Source organism: Hoplias malabaricus, chromosome 17 (assembly GCF_029633855.1).
Source record: "Hoplias malabaricus isolate fHopMal1 chromosome 17, fHopMal1.hap1, whole genome shotgun sequence".
Classification (NCBI taxonomy): domain Eukaryota; kingdom Metazoa; phylum Chordata; class Actinopteri; order Characiformes; family Erythrinidae; genus Hoplias; species Hoplias malabaricus.
Window position 1 is genome coordinate 5,640,766 of NC_089816.1, and position 25,668 is coordinate 5,666,433.

Below are 25,668 nucleotides of genomic sequence, written 5' to 3' on the forward strand. Positions count from 1 at the left end.
CATAAAAAAATCATAAAACTCCATTTTATATATAATAACAAAGTTACAAAATGTTTTATACAATTCTTAAAATATTCTTATGTTCTGGTAAGAATACCATCCAAAAATAATCTATATTATTTATGAACATCAAAAAGTTGTATACATCTGCTTTTAAAAAAACAAAACTAAATGAACAACAATGTGGTCACTAAGGTAGCTTTTGCATGTGAAGAGAAACCAATGACAGTTTAGCAACTGCTCCAGGGAGGAACAGGTGGCATTTGAGTGGGTGCAGACCTTCCCAACAACTACATATTTTTCTTGCAGTCTGAATACAAGTGATATTGTTGTGCCCGCAGATGAGCAGCTGGCCAAGTTGAACAGCTGGCCTGGACCAACATTTCCCAGTGTACATTGAATTCTATTGCTTAAAAGATATGTTGCTTGTTGATTTGAACAGCTTGGTGAAGCTCTCTGTGATATCAAATTGACTGGTCCTGTTTTGTCATTTAACATTTCATTTTAAGAAAAACACAGACACTAACTACCTCTAGAGGTCTCATACCAACACAGCCTGGCTTAGATGGCATCATATGGGCATTGGCTTGTATCAAGAACACTTGAGTAAAACCTACAGTCGTTATTCTCAGGAAAACTATCTTGGCGGCAGGACAGCCTCGAGATTATTGCTCTTAAGTGGTCTATAACAGGATAGTGGTTGACCAAAGGTGGTTTGGAGTATTCTATACTGTTCATGAACCTAATTAGCTGTAGATATTTCTTCACAAAATATACTTGCCAAATACCCTTTATGTTGTCCTCTACTCATGACTAATGATGTTTATAACAGTGGACAGACTTCTATAGAAAGACATGGCTTCATATGGCCTTTCTCCTAAGCTATACTCACAGAACACAGCGACCTTGCTTTCACAGGAGTGCATATTTTTGTGGTCAATAATCCCAAACAATGGTGCACCCCTCAAAGCCTGTTATACTGTCAAGTCTTTATCCTTTTCTGCATGACAGAAGAATTGGAGCTAGTTTCCACTTCCATAGTCCTCCATTTGTCCTGCCTACTTCATTCTGAATCACTGTGTTTCCTTTAAATGCCCCACTGGCCACCTCCCTATAGCTAGTGGGTGAGGATATTTCACTATCTGCCATGGACATTGTTCACGTGTGTTGACAGCATCTGCTTTTCCTCAATCTCCTCCAGGGCAGACTCCAGCTGCTGTATCAATACACGCTTCTTAAACCTAAGTAAATGGACAAGAACAGATTCATTAACATTTTTAAGTAACATATCAGTAATAGGAATATGTATTTCAGCACACTTCTATTGACCAAATGATTTAGCAAATAAAAAAAACCATCTACCCTAGATGTAATCAGACGAGATGAGGTTTGGTAATGTTTAGTGTCCAGTATTGTTTATTGGTTTATTAAAAACTATGGTTTGATTGTCCAGGATCAATTGTGCTCCTTGAGAAACCCACCAAAAATGGAGTGTAAATACATTAGTTTAGTGCTAAAGGCTAACGTTGCTAACTAGCTTTTTTTTAAAGTAATTGTGTTTTTAAGTCCTCAGAAGCAATATCATAGAGTAAAAAGCCTGAAAATCATAGATAAAAAGTTAAACATAATATACACTGTTACAAGTGGGTGGTGGACACTGACCTGGCTGCTTCTTTAATGGCATGATGAATGAAGTACCTCTGCACCCCCACTGGCCCTTTCACTTCTTCTAGCAGCCTGAATATTTCCTTATAATCTACAAACAGTTAGAACTCATGAACAAAACCTCTTGGGTAATAAAAAAATACTGATGTATTTTAAGACCTATAAGTAATTCACGTATAAACAAATTATATCACTACAGACAGATGGGGTAGATACTCACTGCGACCTGGCTTCCGGACCTCTTTGATGACCCGTGTGCGTAATTCTGCATTGCTTCCCTCCAGGGGAACCATGACGATAGTGGCCTGTGTAGGGGTGTCAGTCCCAGTCCTCTCCATTTCTGTCTCTTGCTCTGGAGGACTTAGACCCTCACAGTTCTGTGGCCGTTCTGAGGTCTTCTCGTCCACACAGTCCTCCACTAACTTGTCCTCCAGTGATGCCTTGTCCTCTGTACAATCAGTAACGCTCACTCCTCCCCTCTCCTCCAGGGACAGAGGTGTAGTGCTTTCCCCAACTCCATCCACACATCCAGGCCAGCTGTCTCCAGCCTCTCCACTCAATACTCTCTCCCCATTACTCTCGGTACCTCCTCCTATGCTGTTCCCCTCTGCTCCTGTAGAGGGAGACACCCAAACCACACATTAATTAAATAATTCACACATTCATTCAGTTATACTTTCTCAATTATTCTTTTTCTGTAAATACTTTGTGTGTCATTAAATCTCTCCTATACACAGGAACTGTCCAAGCGTTGTATGTGAATGTGTTTCCATGGTGTTTAAATACGTGAAACATTACATAATGCACTATCATCAACTTGTAATGTTAACAATGCTAACCGGAATCATTCACAGCTCCCACAGATGACATTAAACCTACAAGCTGTGTGAAAGTGACACTACCTGTTGTTCCAATGTGCTGTCCTGTAAAAAATACATTACTCTTTCAATTCACCCTGTTGAAATTCTTACCCAGTCAATATTTGCCACACAGCATTGAGCTGTTTAGCAGCAGAGCTCAATCCAGTTCAAGTCAAGTTTAGGGTGACTGAAATTCCTTTGGCTAAAGGCCATGAAATTCTGACCAGAATGTTCCAACATCTAGTATAAAAGCTTTCCAAGAAGAAGAGGGACAAACTACACATTACATTTTGGATGAGCAGGACACAATGTCATAGAGTGTATCAAAAATGTACAGCCTGCTGATACATTGTCCATATTCACCTTATGTTTACAAATTTCTCAGCCGCTGAAGAGAATCTTCCTTGGAATTGCACAATCACAGTGGCAGTATAACTGTAGTATGCAGATCTCTAAGCCTTGCTAAACTTGCTACAGGCATATTTGACACTCACCTTTGTGTAGTGGGATGGGTTTAATGAGGCCTTGTTGGCCCGTGGCTACAATGGGTCCTTTGCCCAACACGTGGTTTGTGATGATGGGTGGAGTCTGGGGCCGGCGCAACAAAGGGGACATGCTCCTTCGCCTCTTCGGCGCTGCGTTTGAGTTGGAATCTCCTGGGTTGGCCCTTTTCTTGTTCTGAGGGCCTGTTACAAACTCATCTGCTTCATCAATCATCATTCCCTGTGATCACATAGAAAGAAAGATGAACAGGAGTGTTCCATTTCATTCAAATTGTCTGTTTATTCCTAACAACCCTACGGGACTCACAGAACCATCAATTCCTCATTCATTCATTCATTCATTATCTGTAACCGCTTATCGAGTTCAGGTTCGCAGTGGGTCCAGAGCCTACCTGGAATCATTGGGCGCAAGGCGGGAATACACCCTGGAGGGGGCGCCAGTCCTTCACAGGGCAACACAGACAAACACCTACAGACACTTTTGAGTTGCCAATCCACCCACCAACGTGTGTTTTTTGACTGTGGGAGGAAACCGGAGCACCCGGAGGAAACCCACGCAGACACAGGGAGAACACACCGCACTTCTCACAGACAGTCACCTGGAGTGGGACTCGAACCCACAACCTCCAGGTCCCTGGAGCTGTGTGACTGCGACACTACCTGCTGCACCACCGTGCCGCCCTCAATTCCTCATGATGTCTTTAAAATATTATATGAGTACGTATATGCTGTATCAAGTGAATTCAACTGATGAGTACTGAAGGAGTACCTTCTTGTCCTGTTTGAACGGGTTGCCGAATGTGTGCAGGCGTTTGGGCTGGTCAGGATCAATCTCACGCAGGGGAGATGGCATCATCTTCAAATATTCCTGATAGTTTCCCATCTGACCCACAGGAATGCTATGCAAGTAATCTGCAAAATCAGAAAATTGTCTTTATGTAAATGCCTCTTCACAATGCGTGGAATGAAACAATTACATTTTGTTGACATTTATTATCCTTAATTATTGTGTTATTAGTTATTACGCATTTTATAATAGAACGATTTTGGTGTACTCGCCTTCATCTTGGCCACGGATAAGTTTCTGAGTAGTCCTCAAAAGGTTGGAACGCATCCTCGTGACCTGATCCAGAAGATTCCGCCGAGGAATATCATAAGCATTTCGATAGGCCTGGGGCTTTACATCCTGGCCAGGAAAGACAAGAATAGATTATGAGGGAATAACTGGTTGTTAATTTGATAGAGTGTCAGCTACACTGCAACACTGTATTTTAGACAAAGTGTGCATGAAAAAGAAGAAAAATAGATGTATACTCTAAAGACTTCAGAAAAGAACAGAGAATAAAATCTAATCAGCGTCAATTCTTATGCTGAGAGCGGTCACCTGGACTTCTGAAACTTCTATTTAAGTGAGGATTTAGTACACAGTGCTAAATCACTCCGGCTTTTATATTACACTATTTAAAATGTCTCACTGGCATTAAAAAGTATCAGCAATAAACATCTGAATCAGTATCTGGCTTAATGCTGAATAAAACTAGATTGATTTCATTTGGTGTGAACATTTACGTGGTAAAAATGACATGCCACATCTCCCTCAAAACTCGTTACTCCCTGACCCCAAAAACATGATCTGAGACTTAAATGATGTATAGGAGTGAGACACGGCGTAGCGCTGTAACAGGTCATACCTTACTGAGAAGTGCAATCTGGAAGCCCGCAAATTCTTTGAAGTTGACGTCACTGAGTCGGAGTGGCACCTCACCAGTGATGCCCTGCAGCAGCTGTTTGAAATCGCGACGGTGAGCCAGGGACAGTGTAGTTGAGTGGTTCTTCACCTTGATACCTGTCTCCTGAGGAGGCTTCTTACCCACTGACACAATCATCCGGTCCGACTCAATTTTCGCCTAGAAAACCAAATTTTCTTTCTTTATTAGGAACAGCTTAACAAAGTAATAACATTATTCAAATCTTTAATGATTTTAACGCATTTACTTCACTCAGTTGCTTTAAAATATTTACATTTTTATGTCTTACTTAAAAAGTACCAAGTCACTGTTCATTGTAATATAACGTTTTAAAATAATGCTTCACATGTTTTATTGTGAATGACACTAATACATAGTGTTTTTCTTATGCAAGCACCAAATTTCTATTTCATGTAAATAAAATGCACCTCAAAGTCTTACAAAATAAATGCAGAGAAACTGACCTGTTGGCTGAGTTTCTTCAGGTAGGAGATTACACTGTAGCTAAGGCCACAGTCCATGTTGTCGGAGATGAGATTGGGAGCTCCCATCATCCTCAGTGCCTTCTTTAAGGGCTGTAGATGGATGGAGAGGGGGGGCAGTGGGAGGCGTGGAGATATTAAGGCAGAAAAAAATTAGGCCTTTTTCTGCAGAGCCCAGGATCCTAACCTCATTATAGTCTTTAACATTTATATGACAAAATTTTCAGAAGGTCACAGCTGCATCACAACATAGATTTATAAATATGGTTATTAAGCAAAATCAACACTAGAATTTACTGTCAATAAATGTCATCTAAACAAGTCCAAGTGGAACTGAACTGCAGATCTTACCAGCAGAAAGTAAGGTGGCATAGATTTCAAATAGATCTCGAAGGCCTGTCGCCACTTGAGGTTTGGCTTCAGCTTGTGCACTTTAAACAAGTCATCTGTTAACACATAAGCATAAAGATATTATGGCCTACATTAAGGGTAATAACTTACATTTTTTTTCAAACTTTATTTATTGAAAAGTCAGGACATTGTTTAAAATGTAATTAAAACAAGAACATATAATTTGATCAGTCTCTTGGACATTTCTTTATCTCACAAAAATACAAAGAAATGACTTATAATGATTTGTTATATAATGTTATCATTTATTTTTTAATATAAACAAAATTTTAATTTCCATGTCTACAGTGCACTCCAAAATGGTTACATGGTTAAAGAGGCCAATTGGTGACAGGTAAAAATATCATGATTTACTATTTTAAAAATAAATAAATAAATAAATATATGTATGCAGCTGCAGAACTACAAAGTGCACATATATAGTAAATTGAGCTATTATAATCATACACAAGATGAGATGTAAAACATCCTATGCCAATTTATTAGAGCTTCACATAGGGCCCACCCCACTCTCTTCCTACCTGTTATCAGCCATTGTTCCTACACATGTGCAGTAAGTTTACTGTGGCCATTTATGATCTGATCAGTGACCAGCTACCGTTAACAACTAAGGTTACTCAACGAGCCAAGCTCATGAGTACCCAAACCACCCACTGTATCACTAGCTCTTCACAGAGGTCATCAGGTAGGCACCTCCCCTCGTCTATGTTTCGCTGAATTAAGCCCATGACACCTCCAGAATACTCAAGACTGAAATGTGGTGTCCCAGACCCACACCGCTCCGAGGTAGCTCTACAGTCCTAACCTCCCTGGTGACTAAGGCCATACCTAGCCCCACTGGCACTGTTAATGCATGCTCTATGCCACCAGTTCCAGGTGATCTTTACGTGCTACATCACCAACAACCACAACAGCACCTCTACAGTGCATTTCCCCAACTAGTTTGTACTCTCCTATTTTTCTGTTTACTTTCAGAGTACAGCACCATATCTGGCCTCTGGGACCTGAAGCTTTTTACCTATGACCACCAACAATTTCCAATCTCGTGCTTCACCCTATCTACCAATATTTGTAGCCTGCACATGCTCTCGAAGACGTTTATTACGAATTAACCTCTAGCCATTTGATGTCCAATAAACATACTAATCATCTGATTATGTTTCCATGTATACCAGACCTATGACAAACTAACCTTACAAGCTGTTAGAATATGCTTCAGCGTGTCAATCCCTGTACATTATCTAGTGTCTTCACTGCCCAAGATTTAGACTTGCTCGGTTTAACTTTCAGCCTAGCCAACCTTAGATTATCATTTAACTTCCCCAGCAACTGCCGCATGCAAGGCACAGTAGTCATCAGGGTCATCATGTCGTTCATGCCCTAATTTGGGGGACCCGAAACCCATCATGCAACCTCTCACCGCCCACGACCCGCTTAGAGGCCCTAATTAATACCTCCATTGCCATCGTTAACACTAATTGTGAAATCGTACATCCAGCCATTATACCTATTTCTAAACACTGCCATGATGTAACAAATTCCCCTGTATGAAATCACAACTGAATATACTCAAAATATGACTTTACCAGCCTAGTAACCTTGTCTGCCACTTGGAATAACTCACATGCTTTCCACATAAAATAAAATTAGCAATATATGTAGAAAAACACATCATATTAAATTTATGACTAATCTGTGTATTTACACAATGCCTGTTAAACAGTGACAACATAGATTTCTTTTGTAGGTTTTGGTATATGCTTTAATATAGGCATCAGCATCTACATCGGAATATGTGTTTTTGGAAAACATCTGAACATCTGCACATATACTCACCAAGTAGTGGCAGCAGAACGGGGTAGTTGTAAGGCATGACAAAGAGGTTGACACAGGTGAGAGTGGTGCTGGCTTTCAGGTAACCGAAAGGCTGAGCCACGTCACTATGTTTGCCGCTACAGTTCACAAACACCTGGGCAGCAAGGGAAGAGAGTTAGTACAGTTTGACCTCTCCTGAGAGCAACCCCCTTCAGCTCTAACTCGGTAATGTTCCTCTGAGAAAAAAAAACACTTCATCAGGGCCTTGTTATGTGGAGAGCTTCTCAGAGCTGAGCTAAAAACGGCTCTAAACATACGACCTAAAATTGTCTCTGAATAAATCTTTTTACAATCGAAATGTCACACTGCTACCCACTGCTACCCAGAATGTCTTGACATAGTTTTTAAATTTCCTTTTAGGAAACATCTTCAAAGGGCCTTTATACTAATAGCATTTGAGTGCAGTTTAAAATAAATATCTAAGCACTACGTCATTCTTGTGCTCATGGAAATAACCTTTATAATGGCTTACTGCCATGGGTTTATGGAGCCAACAGACTGCCAGGATAAAGATTTAATTCTGGGTGTTCTAAGTGTTTTGTAGTATTAATAACCAAAGTACTGTGTAATTCTCTATGTAATGCTGTATAAGTATTGTGGTCTACAAGCTGAAATGGTCTGAAATGGTGATTTAATGTTTACAATAACTAGACTCTAGAAAATATAAAGGAATAAAATTATTATAAACTCTTTAAATGGACGTAATGTAAAAATAATCTAGCAGTGCAAAAATAAACATAATTAGGAAGGAGCAGGTGATGTGTGTGGTGTGTTGTCCCACCTGCCAGCACATGTGAGGAGATTTCCTCTCCAGGATGTACTGCGTGAGAGGGGAAGGCTCCAGCTCATACTTATCGAAGGGCAGCTTGTCTATCACCATGGGCTCACAATCCACACAGGAGAAGTGCACCACTGGGTGGGCTGAGCGAGGAGGCTGAAAGAGAGACAGAGAGAAAGAATGCCATGTCAAAAAACAACATCAAACCAACAACTGTGGAGTAAGCCACTCTTCACATCTTATAGGTCTGGTTAGTTAAAGCCATGTGTCACAGGCTCATAAATACACAAAGTGTTCTTGTATATTATTCTTATTTTATTATTATTATTATTATTATGTTTTCCCCAAATAAATGTGCTACACATACAAGGAATTTGCCTTGATACTGAACAAACTATACAACACTACAGTCTATTCATTTTGCATTTATGAAACATGTGTAGTGCCTAAGGAGGTTAAATAAACAATTAATTACAGCAAATTAAAATGCTGCATTAACAATTGTGCAAAAAATTGCATTACATTTGAGTGGAGCCTGTGCATATTATAGTACATTGGTGAATGACATTTGTGCTATGTGCAAATATGCATTGGTGAGGTTGTGGGTTCAAGAAAAGCGGGTGGGGTGTTGCAGATCTGTTAAAAGAGGAACAATAAAGAGATTGTTATAAATATGTGGTGCAATAGGAGAAACTCAGCCAAGTAGATGCCAAGTGTCTGCTATGGGAATCTTAGCCAACTGGAAAATGAAAAATGCAGTGGACAGATAGCTATTAAAGCCAGTGTAATTGAAACCAGATGCAAATTTCCGGTGCTGTTGTACCCAGCAGACACCCACGAATAACTGTTCAGACACACGTCACAAGCACTGCAGCAATGACACTGGAGGATATGAGAAGGAAAGGGAGGAGGAAATGACCTCATGGCATAAAACGAGCAGTATGAACTAAAAGCACTAAGAGGGCATTAAGGCACTAAGAAGGTGAGGTCGGACTGCCGTCTCTTGTTCACACAGTGGCTGTCCACACTGTCAAGGCTCCCACACAGACTGACACACACTCAGAGGAGAAACAATGCAGAATTGAGGCCAATTCTATGAGAGGGCACACTCACAGAATTGGTCTTAAACTTAAACTTTTGACTCTGATCTATCCGTGTCAGAAACAAACGATCAGTCAAAGGCAAATGATTAATCACATGTACAATATTGACCCTTAATAATCACCCTTAATATGTGATTAATGTTTATCTTACAAAAGGCTATCTGTTGACTACAGAAAGCAAATGTGCTGTTTATAACAAACTCTACTTGCAAAATAAAATGCACTGTGCTCCTGTACAAAATGAATTACAGATTAACTGATAGGTTCCCTCATGGCATTTGGCCGGCATTAAATGAAAAAATAAATCTCCCCTAACAGAAAAATAATAATAATAAAAAAATCATAGTAACAGTGCCAACTGGTGCTAATGGTCCACTGGCTTTTAAACTGAGCTGAATGGAGTGATGGGAACTGTTGTAACTCACCAAAGTGGGAGAATTCTGGTCAGGCCAAAAGGACTCTGGGATTGGCCAGTGGCCCACAGGGACGCCGGTCTTAGGGTTTGGCCGCACATAGATGAGCTTGTGGCAGCTATGCCAAGGCTGAGGGCTGAAGGATGTTACAGGCCGCACTGGATCCACCAGGCCATCTGCAAAGAGACCATTAGGAAAGGCTTGTAAGTTCCTCAAATACATATTTTTTGTTGTCTAAGGCTTGTTTCTTTTAATTTGCACTGACGCTACAATGGTTTTTAACTTATAAGGGATAAAACGTATTGTCACTCTCAGAACAAATCTATATTTACAAAATATTTAGTATATTTTTATTTTATTTAATTTTTTTTACATAATTTGAAAATTACATTTGCCTTTTACATTCCCAGAAATTCATGACAAATGAACAACTCACCCACGATTAATTGTAGGCTTTTAAAATTTGCTTCCGCCTTCAAGATACAGCATCAGAAGTATTTTTTTTTTTGTCAAATATCACTACTTCAGTACTACTGTAATTGTAACTAGCAATAGTTACATATTACATTTTTCATTTAAGCCAAGAGTGTCATTTAAACTATCTTGTTTAAGAGGTTTCTGGCGTTGATGTGTGTACAGCGTGGACAATTTCAAGCTTCAGCATACATGCATTTGAACCTTTTAGCCATGCACTAAGTTGTCTCTTTCTGAATGCATACCTTCACCTACAGGAGGCGGATCTGGACCGGTTTTCTCAAAATTAATGACAACTCCACTCAGGACCTTCTGCACAAGAGACTCCAGACACTGGTTTAGCATTCTTTGTGTCCTAACGCAATATGATCGACCTTGAGGAAAACACAAACAAAACATAAATTCCTTATACCTGGAACCCTGCATGAAAAGTATTGCACTGAAATGTTAAATCTACAGATCCCAATAGATTAAAATAGTTCACTATTCACACATTATTGTGTGCCATCTGCTTCAGTTTTCCAATATTAATTTTCACAGTTCAACACATTGAACAATCAAGCACTTCTGTTCTCACCTGCTGTGAGCTTCTCTGGTTAATTGTGAAGCTAATAATACACAATTTCAGAATTTTCTATGTTTCTTCATAAGCTGCCAATGGTTGACTAATTAGCTTGTACTGGCCTGAGGTCATATGTAATCACAGAAAAAAATTGGAATAATGAATAATGACCTTTCAAATAAAAGAATGCATTTAAAATGTATTCATGAAAAAAATTATAAGGAGTATTACAATATTCCAAAAGTAACCTGCTGATTAATTATTGGAATAAATCCTCATTAAATAAAACTTTAAAATATCCTTAAAACAGGTGGCACTGTGGCTCAACATGTAGTATGGTAGTTTGGTGTGTTCTCCCTGTATTCGCATGGGTATCTTCCGGGTGCTCCGGTTTCCTCCCATGATCCAAAAAACACACGTTGGTAGGGTGGACTGGTTACTCAAAAGTGTCCATAGGTGCGAGTGTGTGTTGCTCTGCAAAGGACCGGTGCCCCCTACAGGGTGTGTTCCCACCTTGCACCCAGTGATTCCAGGTAGTTTACAGACCCACAGTGACCTTGAACTGGATAAGCGGTTACAGACTATGAATGAATGAATGAATGACTGAATGAATATCCTTAAAATCTCTAGAATATTATGATAAAGTCATCAGGTTACAAATATCAATAGAGTGCGTTTTCTTTCATTTATAATATCTCAATAGTTCACTGTTTAAACAACCAGCACTGAGCTCGGGCACAGTGGAAATATGTTCTCTTGAGTGATGAAGTACCATCTAATATCTTTGGCATTTGTGGTCTAATAATACATCTGTACCAGAACTCATTACTATGCAATCAAAACCCTATAACGGTGTTCTAACATCTGGTTTACATCTTTTCAATAAGACTAAAGGATGAGGGGCTTTAGAGGTCCAAAATCTCTACTGATACTTTTCATTTCAAAAGCAGTTTTGGAAGAGCAGGTGTCCACAAACTATTTGTTGACATAGTGTAGCTAAATTTGGAAGAAAGTGGCTTAATACCTAACAACTCAACGTTCAGTCTGGCATCACGTACGTGAAACTATAAGTAGACTGAATCATGTTTTTGACCAGATTCTTGTTTCCTACCTCCGGTGACCTCACACATGTGTGTGATGGCAGATTCGTCACTGGGTACACTGCCCAGCTGCTCGCTGTCCGGCGCTGAGGCTCCAGGGAGACGCAGCACCAGTGCAAACAGCCGCTGATCCCAACGGAACGGCTCCTTGGTCAGTTCACTGCCCGGCAGAGGAGAGTTCAGTGGCAGGTGGAGCTAAGGAGAGGGGAGGGGGCAGTAATATAAATACTGTTTAATAATGAAGTGGATAAAAATGCTTTTTAAGAATGTAAATGTGTACATATTGCAAATTTATCTCGTTTTAATTTTCTCTGTCTCTTTTTTTTTATTATTATTAGAGTGTTTATTCTTTACATAAAACTGTAACAACAGCAATTTCCCTCATTTCTGAATCTGGATCTGAATTTGAGGTTAAATAAGATTTTGTAAGAAAAATGTATGTAAAATGTTATTGATATAATTTAATTAAATCAAATGTTACTTGACTGAAGGAGCCATCAGTCATTTTCTACAAAGGCTCTTTTTCACATTATGATAGAGCAATTACACTGACACCTAGCACGTGGCTGTATAAATCTGTAAAACATGACCACCTGCACTCTACGAAGCCTATACTGGTACTGGTTTTTGCAGCTTAAAGGAAATAGTAAAAACTAATAAAGAATCACGTTGCTTATAAGTGCTTTTGGGTTCTTGACAAGCTTAAAATAAATTAAAAAGTATTATTATTATTATGTATTAGCTTCTATTGAGTAAAAATAAAAAAAATACTTATTGTGGCTGTGTGTATGTAAGTGTTGTGCCTCATTGTGCTGCCATACACCAAAGACAAATATGAAATGATAGACAAAGTTTTTTAATCTGAATCTAAATGTAGTGCGGATAAGATTAAATATAAACTTAGATTTACCAAATGAACTGTTATTTATGTGTTATACAAGGTGGAGGGGCAAACAGGAAATGAAAAGGGCTCCAGAGATAAGCGTGGTAAGTTTGATTATGTGGAACATTGCTGCTGCTCCTCACCTCATCTGGAACTCCAGAGCTGTGAGTGAGCTTGTTTCCATCAGTTATGGTGATGATGACTGATGGCTCCAGGAAAAAAGGGTTCCGACCCTGGAGGAAAAGAAAAACACTCTGACAGCAACTCAGAAGCCACCATTCACTGTACAATGTGTAATATTATTGACTTGAAGCATACAGACATTTAGCTATGTATTTACATTGATTGAATCAGTCAACCTTTTATGGGGTGGCCACTAATGTACACTGACATCAGAGAGGTATCCCTTAAACTGTAGTTGTTTAATTCAAACTGTAGGGGTCAGCACTACGTCTCAGACAAATGGAGAAAGCCTGTGTGTGTTGGGGTGCATATGTGGGGGTGGGGGTCGTATATATGTAACAACACACATAAACATTTTTAAAAATGTTTTCATTTCAAGAAACAAATTACACTTATACTTAGTTGAATGAAAGTATATATATCCTCCAAGGTACTAAAAGGCTTACTTTTCTTTTCATTTTGTTTCCTAAAAGGGTTATTTGTGTCTTATGTATTAACAATAGAGACAATATATATATTAGCAACTTCTTTTAAACCGGCTGATCTGTTGCTGCAGCTTTGCAAATTATGTATTTTTTCTGCCCTGTATTTTGCCTCATTCATAAAGCACTTCTTTGCTGAAACACCCCTTATAGCTTTAGAATAGCTTTAGAATGTGATTATTAATACCTGGCCATAGTTGTCAATGCCAGAGACCAGTCTGTTGAGGTTGAGAAGGTCAAAGGCCGCGCGGAGGGCATTTCCCAGAGTGGTCAGTCCGGAGGCCTGAAGGTTCTTTAACTCACTCATAAATGTGGCATGGTTCTCTTTCCAGCCAGCCTGGGATACCACACAAACATACACACACACACACACACAAGGTGAACAAGGTGTCAAACAACACAACAAGAGTTGCTCGAGCAGACAGGGCAAGCATTAGATCACACTGCAGTGCAGTAAATACATAAACATATGTGGCTTTCCATGCTGTATCCCATGGTATTTACTGCAAAAATGAGTGTAAAAGCTTACACAGAACAGCACCAAACTAATGAACCCAGCTGCCTCTGGAATTCTGCATACAGACAAAGCCACTGAATCCTCATTTGTGCAAATCAACAGCGGCTTCTCTTGCCTTTTTCTTCCAGCGAGGTCAAGTGCCTTAGTGTTACACTGTTATGCTTAATCTACAGATGACCTGCAGGCTTACAGAGCGCATGGTAATCACTACTATGCAGCCTGAATGTGTGTGAGAGAATGAGTGAGGGAAAGAGCTAGCGAGAGAGAGAGGGGAGAAAGAGAGTGCACAGGATCCAATGAGACAGACAGGATAAGCTGTGCAGTGTACGCAGTCTAGAGTTCAGTGACAGAGTCTGGAGATACGGCTCCTTATTTGATTTGTTCGCCTCTTCTCCAGTCTCCAAAATCATTATGGGGTTGCTGAGCTGACCCACATTACACCTTATAACAGCACAGTACAGCCATTACTGTAAAGTACACTCAAAAAATTGAAATCATGCATTCATTTGCCAGGAAAATGATAAGTGGTTTATGGCTCAGAAGTATATTATAAACCAAAAAGTGAAAATTGAATTTAGTCAGGAAATCAGCACATTGACTGTGAATACAATGGTAAGTTCCCCTGTATTTGGACTACTTACAGGGCCTAACCTATCATTTATACTGCATACGCTGTGAATGGGTGGGGCTAATCTCCTGTATGCAATGATGTGGATACATGTGACATCACAAAAAATGATAATTACTCCCCCACAAGCTTAGTTACCACTACTTGGGCTGTACAGAATATGGAGAGAATGTTACATGATGAAACTCTATTATAATGAAAAACGAGAGCAAATCAATTTTCCCACGATATGGGCTTTTGACCGGGTCAAACCATAGAGCATTTCAGCTTGAGGCATATCATCGCTATCATGCTGAATGTGGGAGATTTGTACAAGAACACACACAACATGTTGGGGGCTCAAGGCCCCCAACATGTTTAGGATTGAAACAACAAAAAAAAAGAAACAAAAATAATAGTGGGTGCCTCTTCAGTGGCGCTCATTAAACTGAGTAAAAAAAGTATTTCTGTTTTCTGCCCATACATCCTCATTTTTTCTGTATTTACAATTTACAAATCTCTCCAAATATTTGACTGCAATCAGGTTCTATTCTTTGATGACTGCCTCCTCCAATTAGTCATAAGGGAAAAGGGAAAGGAGAGGAAAATAACACAGTAGAGAAGGTCTCCAATGACTTCAATTGAGCACCAGAATGATGGTCTTTGAGTTTACTGCACTTCTAACTGCTGGTTCAGTGCTTCTCAATGTTTTATGGCAAATACACTACAAAATGGCTTTGATTCTGATGATTTCAATTCAGAGTTCCCCGATATTATTATAAAATAACATTTTATTTGAATTAATGTAGCAGTTTTCAATAAATGTATTAAAAGATCTATACCAATTTATTATTGCAGACCTATGTGGATAAGTGATATCCTGTATATATACTTTTACAATGTCTCTGGCTGTATGTGAGAATAAGTAATGCAGAGACAATATTAAAATCAGGTCTAGATACTTTGTTTATCGATTCATGATTTTTATAGTAGCATCATACACTCATGACTGAGTGCAATAACATATTAATTAGCAATTCTTATAAGCCAGAATTATGTTGGCAACATGCTGGGTGGTGCTTGTTGTGAGTTAAGAGATAAAGACGAGCTGTCACTATCCCGTAATGAGGCCTGTGCATGCAGACAGAGTGCCAATCACAGACAGGGTTAGCAAAGAGTTTAGGCACCTCTGCACATCATGACCCCACAACAGAAGATTTGAGCAGAGTGTGTGCACAAACCACTTAAAACTCACAAGATTTACTCCATATATAAGTTGGAGAAATGGTTTTACTGTGGATTTGCTCTTGACTGTTTGGCCAAAGTGTCAGGCATTCTAAAAACAAAAACCCTCCTCCACTGGTTTGATTCAGTGCAAGATAAGACTTGAAGCAAAGTGGATGGTAAACATCCCAGAAGATAAGACCACTGTGGTTATGTACTTGATAATTGTGAGACTATGGAGACTATGGAAAAAAACTGTAGATATTTCAGAGATGGTTTTAGTCACTTGACTGAGCTGATAAAAATAATTTTCTGTTCTTGACTACACACAACAATTATAAAACTTCTGCTCAAGCTTTTTTTTCCCCACTGAAACTCACAGTGAAATATCTGTTCTTGGAGTTCAGGAACCTGTACCCAAAAGAAGCCTAAAATAAGCTTCCAAATGGCTAGTTCATTTGTAAATAGAATTTACCTCTGCAAATATAAATTGCCCACAGTGCACATGCCACAAGAGATGTGCTCTAAAAGAGAATATTCTGTGACAGAAAAAAAATGCACTTCAACTTCAGAAAAGGGGCAGGGCTAAGAATAATGTTGTGCTTGTCCAGGAATGAGACTACAAGTGAAGCACAGAACAGGAAAAGAGAGCTTTGTCAGGGCCCGAGGCTCACTGGAACTCTTCACTGATTAGCTGCTGAAAATCTCATGAATAATTGACAGGAAATAAAAAAGCCACTGTCTCAGACACAGTAGCCAGATTCTATCTTGCTTTGCTGGCTCTTGTACAGTGCATTGTTGTAGAGAACTGGGTTAGCCTGGTGGCTAATTCAGACAGGGTAAAGCTTGGTTGAGAAGAGTGTTTTTAAACAGGTGGGAGGGACAAGCTAGCCATGAATAGCACACGCAGGGCTTAGTGCTTATGTAAGTGAGCTGTTACATCCTATAACACATAATAGTAATCTGAAACTGACAGCTTTGAGGAATACAAATAAAGTGCAACAATTGCTGGTTGCAGATGCCTTTTTATAAAACTCAAAATGCACAACAGGGAATGTGGAGGTCTGTACACGAGGCTAGGTATGAAAGCGGATACACTTTATACGGTACTACACTCTATAAGGCTGAGGGGCACTTGAAAGGCAGCTCCAGACTTTCTAAGATAAGCCAGACAGCACTGCATGAGGAGTATGGGGTAGAAAAGCCCCCAGGAGAGCGCCTGGCTTTCTGCCAGTGAGAAAACACTAATGAACTGCCTGGGAATGAAGCCACTCTCACTGTCAATGTCAAACAGCAAATAAAGAACACAATCACACATGCAGCAGTATGTCACATCCACAGGTCTAAACACCCGGCCAGCAATCAAGCACAGGTCAAAGCAGGCGGTTAATATTTAAATGAATGAAAAACCTGCTTCCATACATAAGAATCAGACCAAAGTAATCCATATGCCCATATTCTACATGGAAAGTGAGAAACTTCTGGGTGTTGGCATGTCTTTTAAAGCACGTGACTTAAAAAGGAAAGCAAACAAACAGCTAGTACTTCTGCCATATGCTTATGCAGTGCAATGCAGAGTTCATGGCTTTGACCTAATTATGGAGACTTGTGGTTCTATATCACATGGTGTGAGGGGTTTAGACACACCAATTAATGTTGTCGTGGAATCAAATGTTAGGCTATTTGATCACTTATTCTTTCCTCGTTGTTTGTGAATGGCAGCTACATAATTCATATGAAAAGTTCGAGTTAAACCTTGCTAGCTGGCTGAAAGCTAATAGAGTCTTGAGAAGAGGACATGAGGGAAAATTATATTTTGGCCAGGGACTCTGCATTGTGAACTTTTCCTGCTCCATCAGTCTCTTTAATGTAAGTAATATAAATCATGTCAGCTCCGTTTAAGCCAATATTCTAGTCTGCTTTCAAGGGAATATACATTGGGAAAGAGTCTTACAAATCAGGGAGGGAGGGTGTTTCGTGTACTGAAATGGTGGAGAGGGCGGGAAATTAGTGGCAGTTATTAAAAATAGGACATCAGCAGTATCAACATTTCTTGAAAGAAAATGAAAATTTGGAAAAAAAGACTCATGGGGCAAAATAATAAGGTCCTGAGTGCTAATGCACTCTCATTTTTTTTACTGATGGTTTTTTCACAAATCAGATCAGTTTGATTTGTTTAGTCTTTATTGACCAATGAGAGCGCGCGGGGGTCAGGCCCGGCGCGCTGCAGGGGGCGGGGCTTGGCGGACCTGACGGGCTGCTTGTCCAATCGGAGGTGAGCAGACCCTCCGCCGCGTCACGCAATACGTCACGGTAGATAATAAATCTCTCCGCCTCCATCTCGGCGCCCGAGAGCTCCCAACACAAAAGCAAAATGTCCGCCATGTTCAGAGGCTGCGCTGCTCCGGGTCTGCGGATATTTTAAGCAAAATTAGCCGTTTTCCGTCACCGGGAAGCCGACTGACCCGATGCTACGAGACCAAAGGCACAGTAGAGTTTCACTGTCAGAAAAAATCATCTACGCTCGAGCCACATACAAACCATTTTTGAGCAGTATTTATTTACCTTTACTCCGTGTGGTGGATCATCAAATGTAACTAGCATGTACCTGTCGCCTCTACTAGCCGGGTCTCGGGCACGCAGCTGTTAAAGAAAACGAAACAATACACGGTTAGTTTCGACCGATCCTGTCACAGGGATCCTCAACGTCAACTCCCAACAAGGCACAACAGTAAGCGGTAAAAGTCGGGGTTAAAATTGTGCTTTACCTTCATAAAGATCTCAACCGCGCCTTTAGCAATGTCCAGATACGTCGTACCCAAATAAGTGCGCTGATTCATAGAAGCGGACGTGTCTATCAGGAAAAGTAAAATAGGCATTTTGAAATGTATAGATATATAGCTAGATGGTTGCTAAAATACCTAGGATCGGCATATGACCGGCCTGGGCATGCATATATGTGTGTTATATATTTTTTTGTTATAGTCGGACCCCCCCTCCCCTCAAAAGAGGGTCGTACTGCCACCCTTGGCCGTTGCCTGTCTGTCTCTCTCTGCTCTGTCTTTTCTGAGCTCTGCTGGCGCTCCCGCTGCTAGAACTTCTCTTCCGAACGGAGTGAAACGCCTTTGCTCCTCCCCACTGCAGAGTCATTGGCCGAGCCTGATCAGAGTGACCACGCCCCTTTTGTCTTATGAATATGCGATAAGTTCCTCTCACCATTGGTTGAGCCATGACAGTGCTGCCACGCCCACCCAAGCGTATGAATATTCGATGAGGCTGCCGCGCTTCTCACCCAGATCTGCTGTAATGTTACTTAATTTATTTGAGATGCTGGTGCGACTTTACAATATGGCTGCTTTTTATAAAGGATTTAGGAATGGTTTAAAATTAGTTTATCAACGGTTAGTTGTTATACACACCTTAGAAACTATTCAATCTAAGCATTTAACTTAAATGACTTCATCAGTCAGCATTGTTATTTTACTTGTCAGCTTTATTAGGAGTTCATTATCATTTAGTTTTATAACTGCCGATTAATTATTTTTAATGTGTATGGCGTAATAAATTCCAAATAATTATAAGACATTAATAAACATTTAATAAAAGCAGGCCCCAGCCAAAAATCAGTTTTGTTTGTTTGTTTTTTTATAAACAGAGGTTTATGTCTGCGTTTTGGAATGCCATTCACATGAAAACTCAGGTTTTTTTGTAAACAATCCCCAAGGTGGAGATTTTTAAAAATGCTATTGTCACTGTTGTCGTGTTAAGCATCCTTTGGGTTGGTAAAGGTACTGCATAAGTTGAACTTATTATTAGTAGGAAAATTGCTAAAATGCAAATACCTCGTCATTCCATATAGTGAAGTACGTAAGGAATTTAACTACAATTTAAAAGCAGCTAGCACTAGATGTCAGATTCCCCCATATGAATAAATATAAATGATGCTGTATTAGAAATATATAATGCACTATTTAGATTAGATTTAGTCATTTCATCACTTGCGTAGTGCACTACATAGGGTGTATAGTGTGAGTTGAGATGAACACCTGTTCTTCTACATTTTTGGAGAGGTGCAAGTCAGACTACAGCATAGTGTTCATGTCGATGTGTTGTCTTTGGTGTAGGGTCGATGCAGAATTATAAATCGGGCTTAATGTGTTGTGGTTTTTTTGCTGCCTCTCTTTAAGAGGCACTATGGCCCCTTTAAGGCCCCTACTGGACTGACATGGTAATGCAGCTATTTTAATTGTCATCTGCATGGGGACATTTTCAAAAATGGAAAGAGGAAAGAAATAACTGGATCTGAGTGGATGGGTCTTTAGTCAAATTTTAAAGTGATACAGAAATGATTAATTAAACAATGTATAATATACGGCTCCGGTTTCCTCCCATGGTCCAAAAACACACACATTGGTAGGTGGATTTCAGCTCAAAAGTTTATTCCTGCCTTGCGCCCAATGATCCCGTGTAAGCTTCAGACCCACTGAGACCCTGCTCTGGACAAGCGGTTACAGATAATAAATGAATGAATTAATGTATAAAATACATGTATTGGGATGGTTTCTTGAAAACTATAAGGCCTATATGGAGGTTCTTTTTAAAGTTTTATACATATCTGCATATAATATTGTGTACAAATCTGTGAAAAAATGATTTTAGGGTGAGAAATGGTAAGGAGAAATTTCTTTCTTAGCAGTCAACACTCTTCCAGTCTAAATGCTTTTTTTTCTTTTCTATAAGCTAATTCAAGCTAGGACTGAAACTTTGGTTATAAATATTGGTGATTACTAGAAAACACGTGTGGGAGAATAAATGGGAAGGGTGTTAAGAGGATGCAGAATAATTAGGATGGAATTAAACTCATTCACTAATTGCTGTTTGCTGCACATGTGCATGTTTGGGCCATATTGCAGTTGATTTATGAGTACCTTTCATTTCTGACAATTTTTTTCCCCTTTAGGTCACAACAGTGACCCCTCCTCTTCTTTTTTCATTCTCCTTCTCTCCAGTACTTGTCTGTCTTGCATGGGGGTGGGGAATGTGTTGTCAATGCCAGAGTTTATACAATAGCTTCCCCCACCTTTCTATCCTCTTGTTTGTCTATTGATGGCACCATGTTAACGTTAACAGAGGAACGATCACCTTAAGTGGAGGAAAAACGCAGCAGTGCATGGCTCCCCCAATACAAATAGTGTGAGGGTTGCCCTTTGATTTATGAATGTCAGAAAGAAATGATGGGTTGGGGGCAGCACATTTGTACAAGACTGAAGTGATGGGACCTCACAATCCATATATGTATGTGCAAAGTGGACCAACTGAACATGCAAAGCTTGCATGTTATCTGAAGGGAAGCATAAATGGAACACTGAGAGACACTATAGAAGAAGTGGAACTGCGTTGTCTGGAGCAGTAGAGCGGTATTCAGTATCTTACGATTGAAAAGGCCCTACTCTGCTGCAATGCTGTCATATAATGGAACATTTCAGTGTGTGTTTTATGGTGCTCGATCACAAGGTAATGTGAGATCATGGACATGTTTTGAGTGCTTATTTCTCAATAACATGTCACTCTAACTTATGCCAAATGTTGAATGCTAACACAATTCCACCACTCTACACTCTGCTTTAATTCTAAAATTAGAAATAAGGAGTTAGTTATAGCACTGAAGTGGGACTTTAGAGCAACAAGTATGTAACAGCAGATGAAACTCATATGGCTGTTCTTTGCTTTTTCAGTGGTGTGACCCAGTTGCACAGCAGCACCACAGGACTGGTGGTTATAGTGAAAAAATGAAATAACGGGTATTAATGGCTAAAATGGGACTGATAAAAAAGTACTTTGAGCAGAAGTGAAAGGGCCCATGGAAGTATTCAGGGGAGAACCAACTCGTTATTATTTAGGCCTGCTTTTAAATACATGTTCCTGAGTGAATGTGACTTGTGACAAACCGTGGTTGTGCGGGGTGTGTGTGTGCGACTTGTAGTAAACAGAGCACTAAAGTACTGCATGTTCACGTAGGGCCATTACGTCATAGACCGACTCCAGCCGAGTCCTCCAGTATCCCAGAATTCACCGAGCGACCTGCAGCGTACTGACAAAGAAAATAAAGACAACAACAGGGTGGGATATACAGAAAACATTGCTTCACATCGCAATCGAGAGAAAGGTACTGTCTACAGATCTTATTGGTTTCGAACGACAATTAGACAAATTGTAACGTGACGTGACCTTAAAACTGCGTTCACTGAACGATATTTTTGTCAGCTCGTTTCTTCAAGCTGTAAACGGCGACGGATCGATCTGAAAACATTGGTTTGCTTTATATACATTCGGATCAGCACAGGTTAGCGTTTACACTCGAGCTACAAAAATAGCTGTTAAACATCTGGCTAACACAGCCAAGAAATATCTAGCAAACAAAGGTGTCGTTGCATTAGCTTTTTCGAATCTCTTACTTGGCCTCACCAAGATGTTATTCACTGCTCACAGATGTTGGTTAAAACAGAAGAGCAGATGGCAGTCCTCCGAACAAACCAGGGGCTGTTTCACAAATAAAGACTCCTACATTTATCTGGATTCCCCAGTTTAGCTTGATAGCTTAAGACCCAAACCCGCCCAATTGGAGAGACACTCCTGTTGGAGATCCCTGAGTTTGGGGTTTTAAATTATAGTGGTAACTGATTCGTGATCTGCGTTTTTATATGCAAGAAGACATAGGATACGTAAAATAAACACCATGGCTGAGTATTTCTGCTTTGAAACGGCAGTGTTCTAAAACGGTCTCAAACGGGGGAATTTACACAGCCAGGGTTTCTTACGTCAATAAACTAAGGAACCAGTCATCGACCTTTGGGGCAGGGCTTACGAGTCACAGGTGAGGAATAGAGCTGGAGGCCAAGACTAATGGCAAATTCACAGATATTCGTCTAAACAATATTTAAAGCTTTAGTGGGTTTTTTAAATAGCTTGTAAATAATTTCCATGTACAATTTAGGTCATAGGATTATAATGTAGGCACTACATTCTTCTAAAAGATGTAGTTTTATTCTACAAGGTTTTTGGGAAATACTTAATGTTGTGAACAAATAAGATAACAAGGTTTACTTAAAAGTCAAAAGTCACGTCAGTCCGGTAGTACGTAGAGTGTATTCCTGTTTAGCTTAATTTGGACACTTATGTTTGCCTTATGAGTTTATTAAGCAACACTTTTTCACCAGAAAAAAGAGACTCTGTATATCTGTATAGATTTAGTATATTGTCACTGTTCAATGAAAAAAAATCTCTAAGAAAGTAACATTATAGGAGAAGAAAAAAAAACAAAAGCTTATTTATCAATAGAAATCAATGCAAAAAGTTGCAATCCAATTATATTTTGGAGAATTTCTAGGGTCCATCGATAATGAAAAGTTCACACAATTTGATGGACAGCTATTGTATTTAAATAAAGGACAACTGCTGTAATTAAATTCCAGAAAAATAGAGATACATGTTTTCCTTTGGAGAGTGTCTATACAGAAAAATAAAGCTTTGTATTTTTAAAATTACTATTAGACACAGTGTTGCTTGAGGTGATACTTGTGCTATTGTATTGTTACAACACTGGTATATCGCATACTACATTCTGTACAGTATGTGAACCCAGTCCTGGTTATGATGAGGTTCATAAATCATTTTGCATAAACCTCTGTTTTTAGGGGCTGATCATCATGCTTGAAAGAAGCTGAGAGAGCAAGGCCAGCTGAAATCTGAGGTAGTTTGCACCCTCTGAGAGAAAGCGTGGAAATAAGCAGAAGAGAGGGCTAAGTGCACTCAGTGTGCGCCAATGCAGCAGCAGAACTGGCAGCCTGACCTAGTGGAAGGAAGACTTCCAGTGTTTGTGTTCCCCACTGAGCTGGTTTTCTACGCAGATGAGCAGGCCTCACACAAACAGGTGCTCACACTCTACAATCCTTATGAATTTGCACTGAAGTTCAAAGGTGAGTGGTGGCCTGCTAGGGTCTAGATGTTTGTTTCGCCAGCAATATACAATTCTCCTTATATACTTCAAATGATGCAGTTACACATTGTATTGATTTTGCTTTCTCAGTTCTGTGTACAGCGCCAAATAAGTATGCAGTAGTGGACGCCACCGGTGCTGTTAAACCACAATGCTGTGTCGACATGTAAGCTACACTCTACTTTAAAAGAAGAGTTCTCCTTGAAAACATTGGCCTAATTTGGGCCTAAATTCCGCATTTTAATGTTACTTGTTTCAGGCGTTCTGTAATTACATATTTCACAATCAACCAATCTTTGCAAAAGGTTATAGCCGATGTGGTTCTGTTACACTCATGTTCTAGCCAAAAAACATTAACATATCATGTTTTTTACATGCATTAGTAGTAGTGGTTTTCCATAGTGCAGCACTGAACCACACAGCATAGTTATTTTATAAAGTTTATAATTTACTTATTTATTTCAATATTCTGGGCGGCACGGTGGTGCAGCAGGTAGTGTCGCAGTCACACAGCTCCAGGGACCTGGAGGTTGTGGGTTCGATTCCCGCTCCGGGTGACTGTCTGTGAGGAGTTGGTGTGTTCTCCCCGTGTCCGGGTGGGTTTCCTCTGGGTGCTCCGGTTTCCTCACACAATCCAAAAACACACGTTGGTAAGTGGATTGGCGACTCAAAAGTGTCCGTAGGTGTAAGTGAATGTGTGTGTGTGTTGCCCTGTGAAGGACTGGCGCCCCCTCCAGGGTGTATTCCTGCCTTGTGCCCAATGATTCCAGGTAGACTCTGGACCCACGGCAACCCTGAATTAGATAAGGGTTACAGATAATGAATGAATGAATGCATGAATGAATTTCAATATTCTGTCTTCTACCCAGAGACCACAATTTCTTTCTATAAGTGTTCACCCCAAATAACACTAAAGCTCTTAATTTCTTTACACATTTGAAAAAGTGGATTTTCCTAGACTTTAAAACCAGGAATTCTTAGTGAATAGACAGCAGCACAGCAGCATTGTAAAAGGCAAATAAGCATGTTTACAATAGATGTATCAATGGTTTAGTTTGTAATTCTATGTGTTTTTAAGCAAATGTGGGATGCTAACTGGTTGCTAAACTCTTCTACTCTTTTAAATTAAAATTACCTGATATTTCCAGTACCAAAATTGAAAAGCAGACTTTAGGAAACAAACAAGACTTGGCTGATTGAATACACTTGGTATAAGAGGTTCAGATTTTTTGCCAACCTGTTTTCTAAAGTCACATAATTTTCTCTCTGTTTGCTCCCCCGCGGTATAGTGTGATCCGCCACAGAGATGTGCGGGCCTGCCACTATGGTGTGATTGATAAGTTCAGACTGCAGGTTTCTGAGCAGAGTCAGAGGAAGGCCCTGGGCAGGAAGGAGGTGATGGCCACACTGCTGCCTTCCTCCACCCAAGAGCAGTCTCAAGCCCGGCCCCAGGAGGAGGAGCGCAGGATGAAAGAACAACTGGCTGACAGCGTGTTTTTTGAGCAGACCGCATTCCAATCAGGTACTGAGATGCTGCTTTATTTCTCTGAGGATGTTGATTAGTCCCATGAGTCATGTACACAGGCAGATTTTAATCAATACTGTAATGAGACGTACTGTTTTGCTTTTATAAATGTTGCTTCATTTTTATTTTCTTGTTAAACATGCAGTAGGGCGCAAAGGTACAATATAGACAATAAACTAGTCTTGTGAATACTCTTAATATCTAAACATTTGTAGACACCCCTTATAATTCACCTACTTTTGAGGTGCCTTTTTTTGCTGACACAAGCATTCAGTAG

General features: G+C 39.9%; 2 protein-coding genes across 6 annotated transcripts in view; one reads left to right on the forward strand and one right to left on the reverse strand.

Moving 5' to 3' along the window:
- On the reverse strand, window positions 1-19,134 carry ints6l (integrator complex subunit 6 like). 2 transcript variants are annotated; one of them, XM_066649924.1, is made up of 19 exons: window positions 18,890-19,134; window positions 18,639-18,724; window positions 18,436-18,513; window positions 13,710-13,859; window positions 13,001-13,090; window positions 11,986-12,169; window positions 10,558-10,686; window positions 9,851-10,014; window positions 8,326-8,478; window positions 7,506-7,638; window positions 5,610-5,704; window positions 5,241-5,351; window positions 4,720-4,935; window positions 4,088-4,214; window positions 3,798-3,940; window positions 3,020-3,248; window positions 1,886-2,278; window positions 1,663-1,756; window positions 1-1,241 (listed from the first exon to the last, which is right to left on the reverse strand). In XM_066649924.1, the coding sequence occupies exons 2-19, from the start codon at window positions 18,708-18,710 to the stop codon at window positions 1,139-1,141; spliced, it is 2,664 nt and encodes an 887-aa protein (XP_066506021.1). In that variant the 5' UTR covers window positions 18,711-18,724; window positions 18,890-19,134; the 3' UTR covers window positions 1-1,138. The 2 variants fall into 2 exon arrangements, with proteins under 2 accessions (XP_066506021.1, XP_066506020.1); XM_066649923.1 differs by having other exon boundaries at window positions 18,639-19,134.
- The window catches only part of mospd1 (motile sperm domain containing 1), an 11,872-nt gene continuing 4,442 nt past the window's right edge, over window positions 18,239-25,668 (forward strand). The window contains exons 1-4 of one of the 4 annotated variants that reach the window (XM_066649928.1): window positions 18,239-18,540; window positions 23,565-23,846; window positions 23,957-24,032; window positions 25,156-25,388. In XM_066649928.1, the coding sequence (XP_066506025.1) occupies window positions 23,693-23,846; window positions 23,957-24,032; window positions 25,156-25,388 (463 nt within the window). In that variant the 5' untranslated portion in view covers window positions 18,239-18,540; window positions 23,565-23,692. Of the gene's footprint in view, window positions 18,541-21,705; window positions 22,037-23,564; window positions 23,847-23,956; window positions 24,033-25,155; window positions 25,389-25,668 lie in introns of those variants that run through there. The other 3 variants (XM_066649930.1, XM_066649927.1, XM_066649929.1) reach the window with 3 other exon arrangements.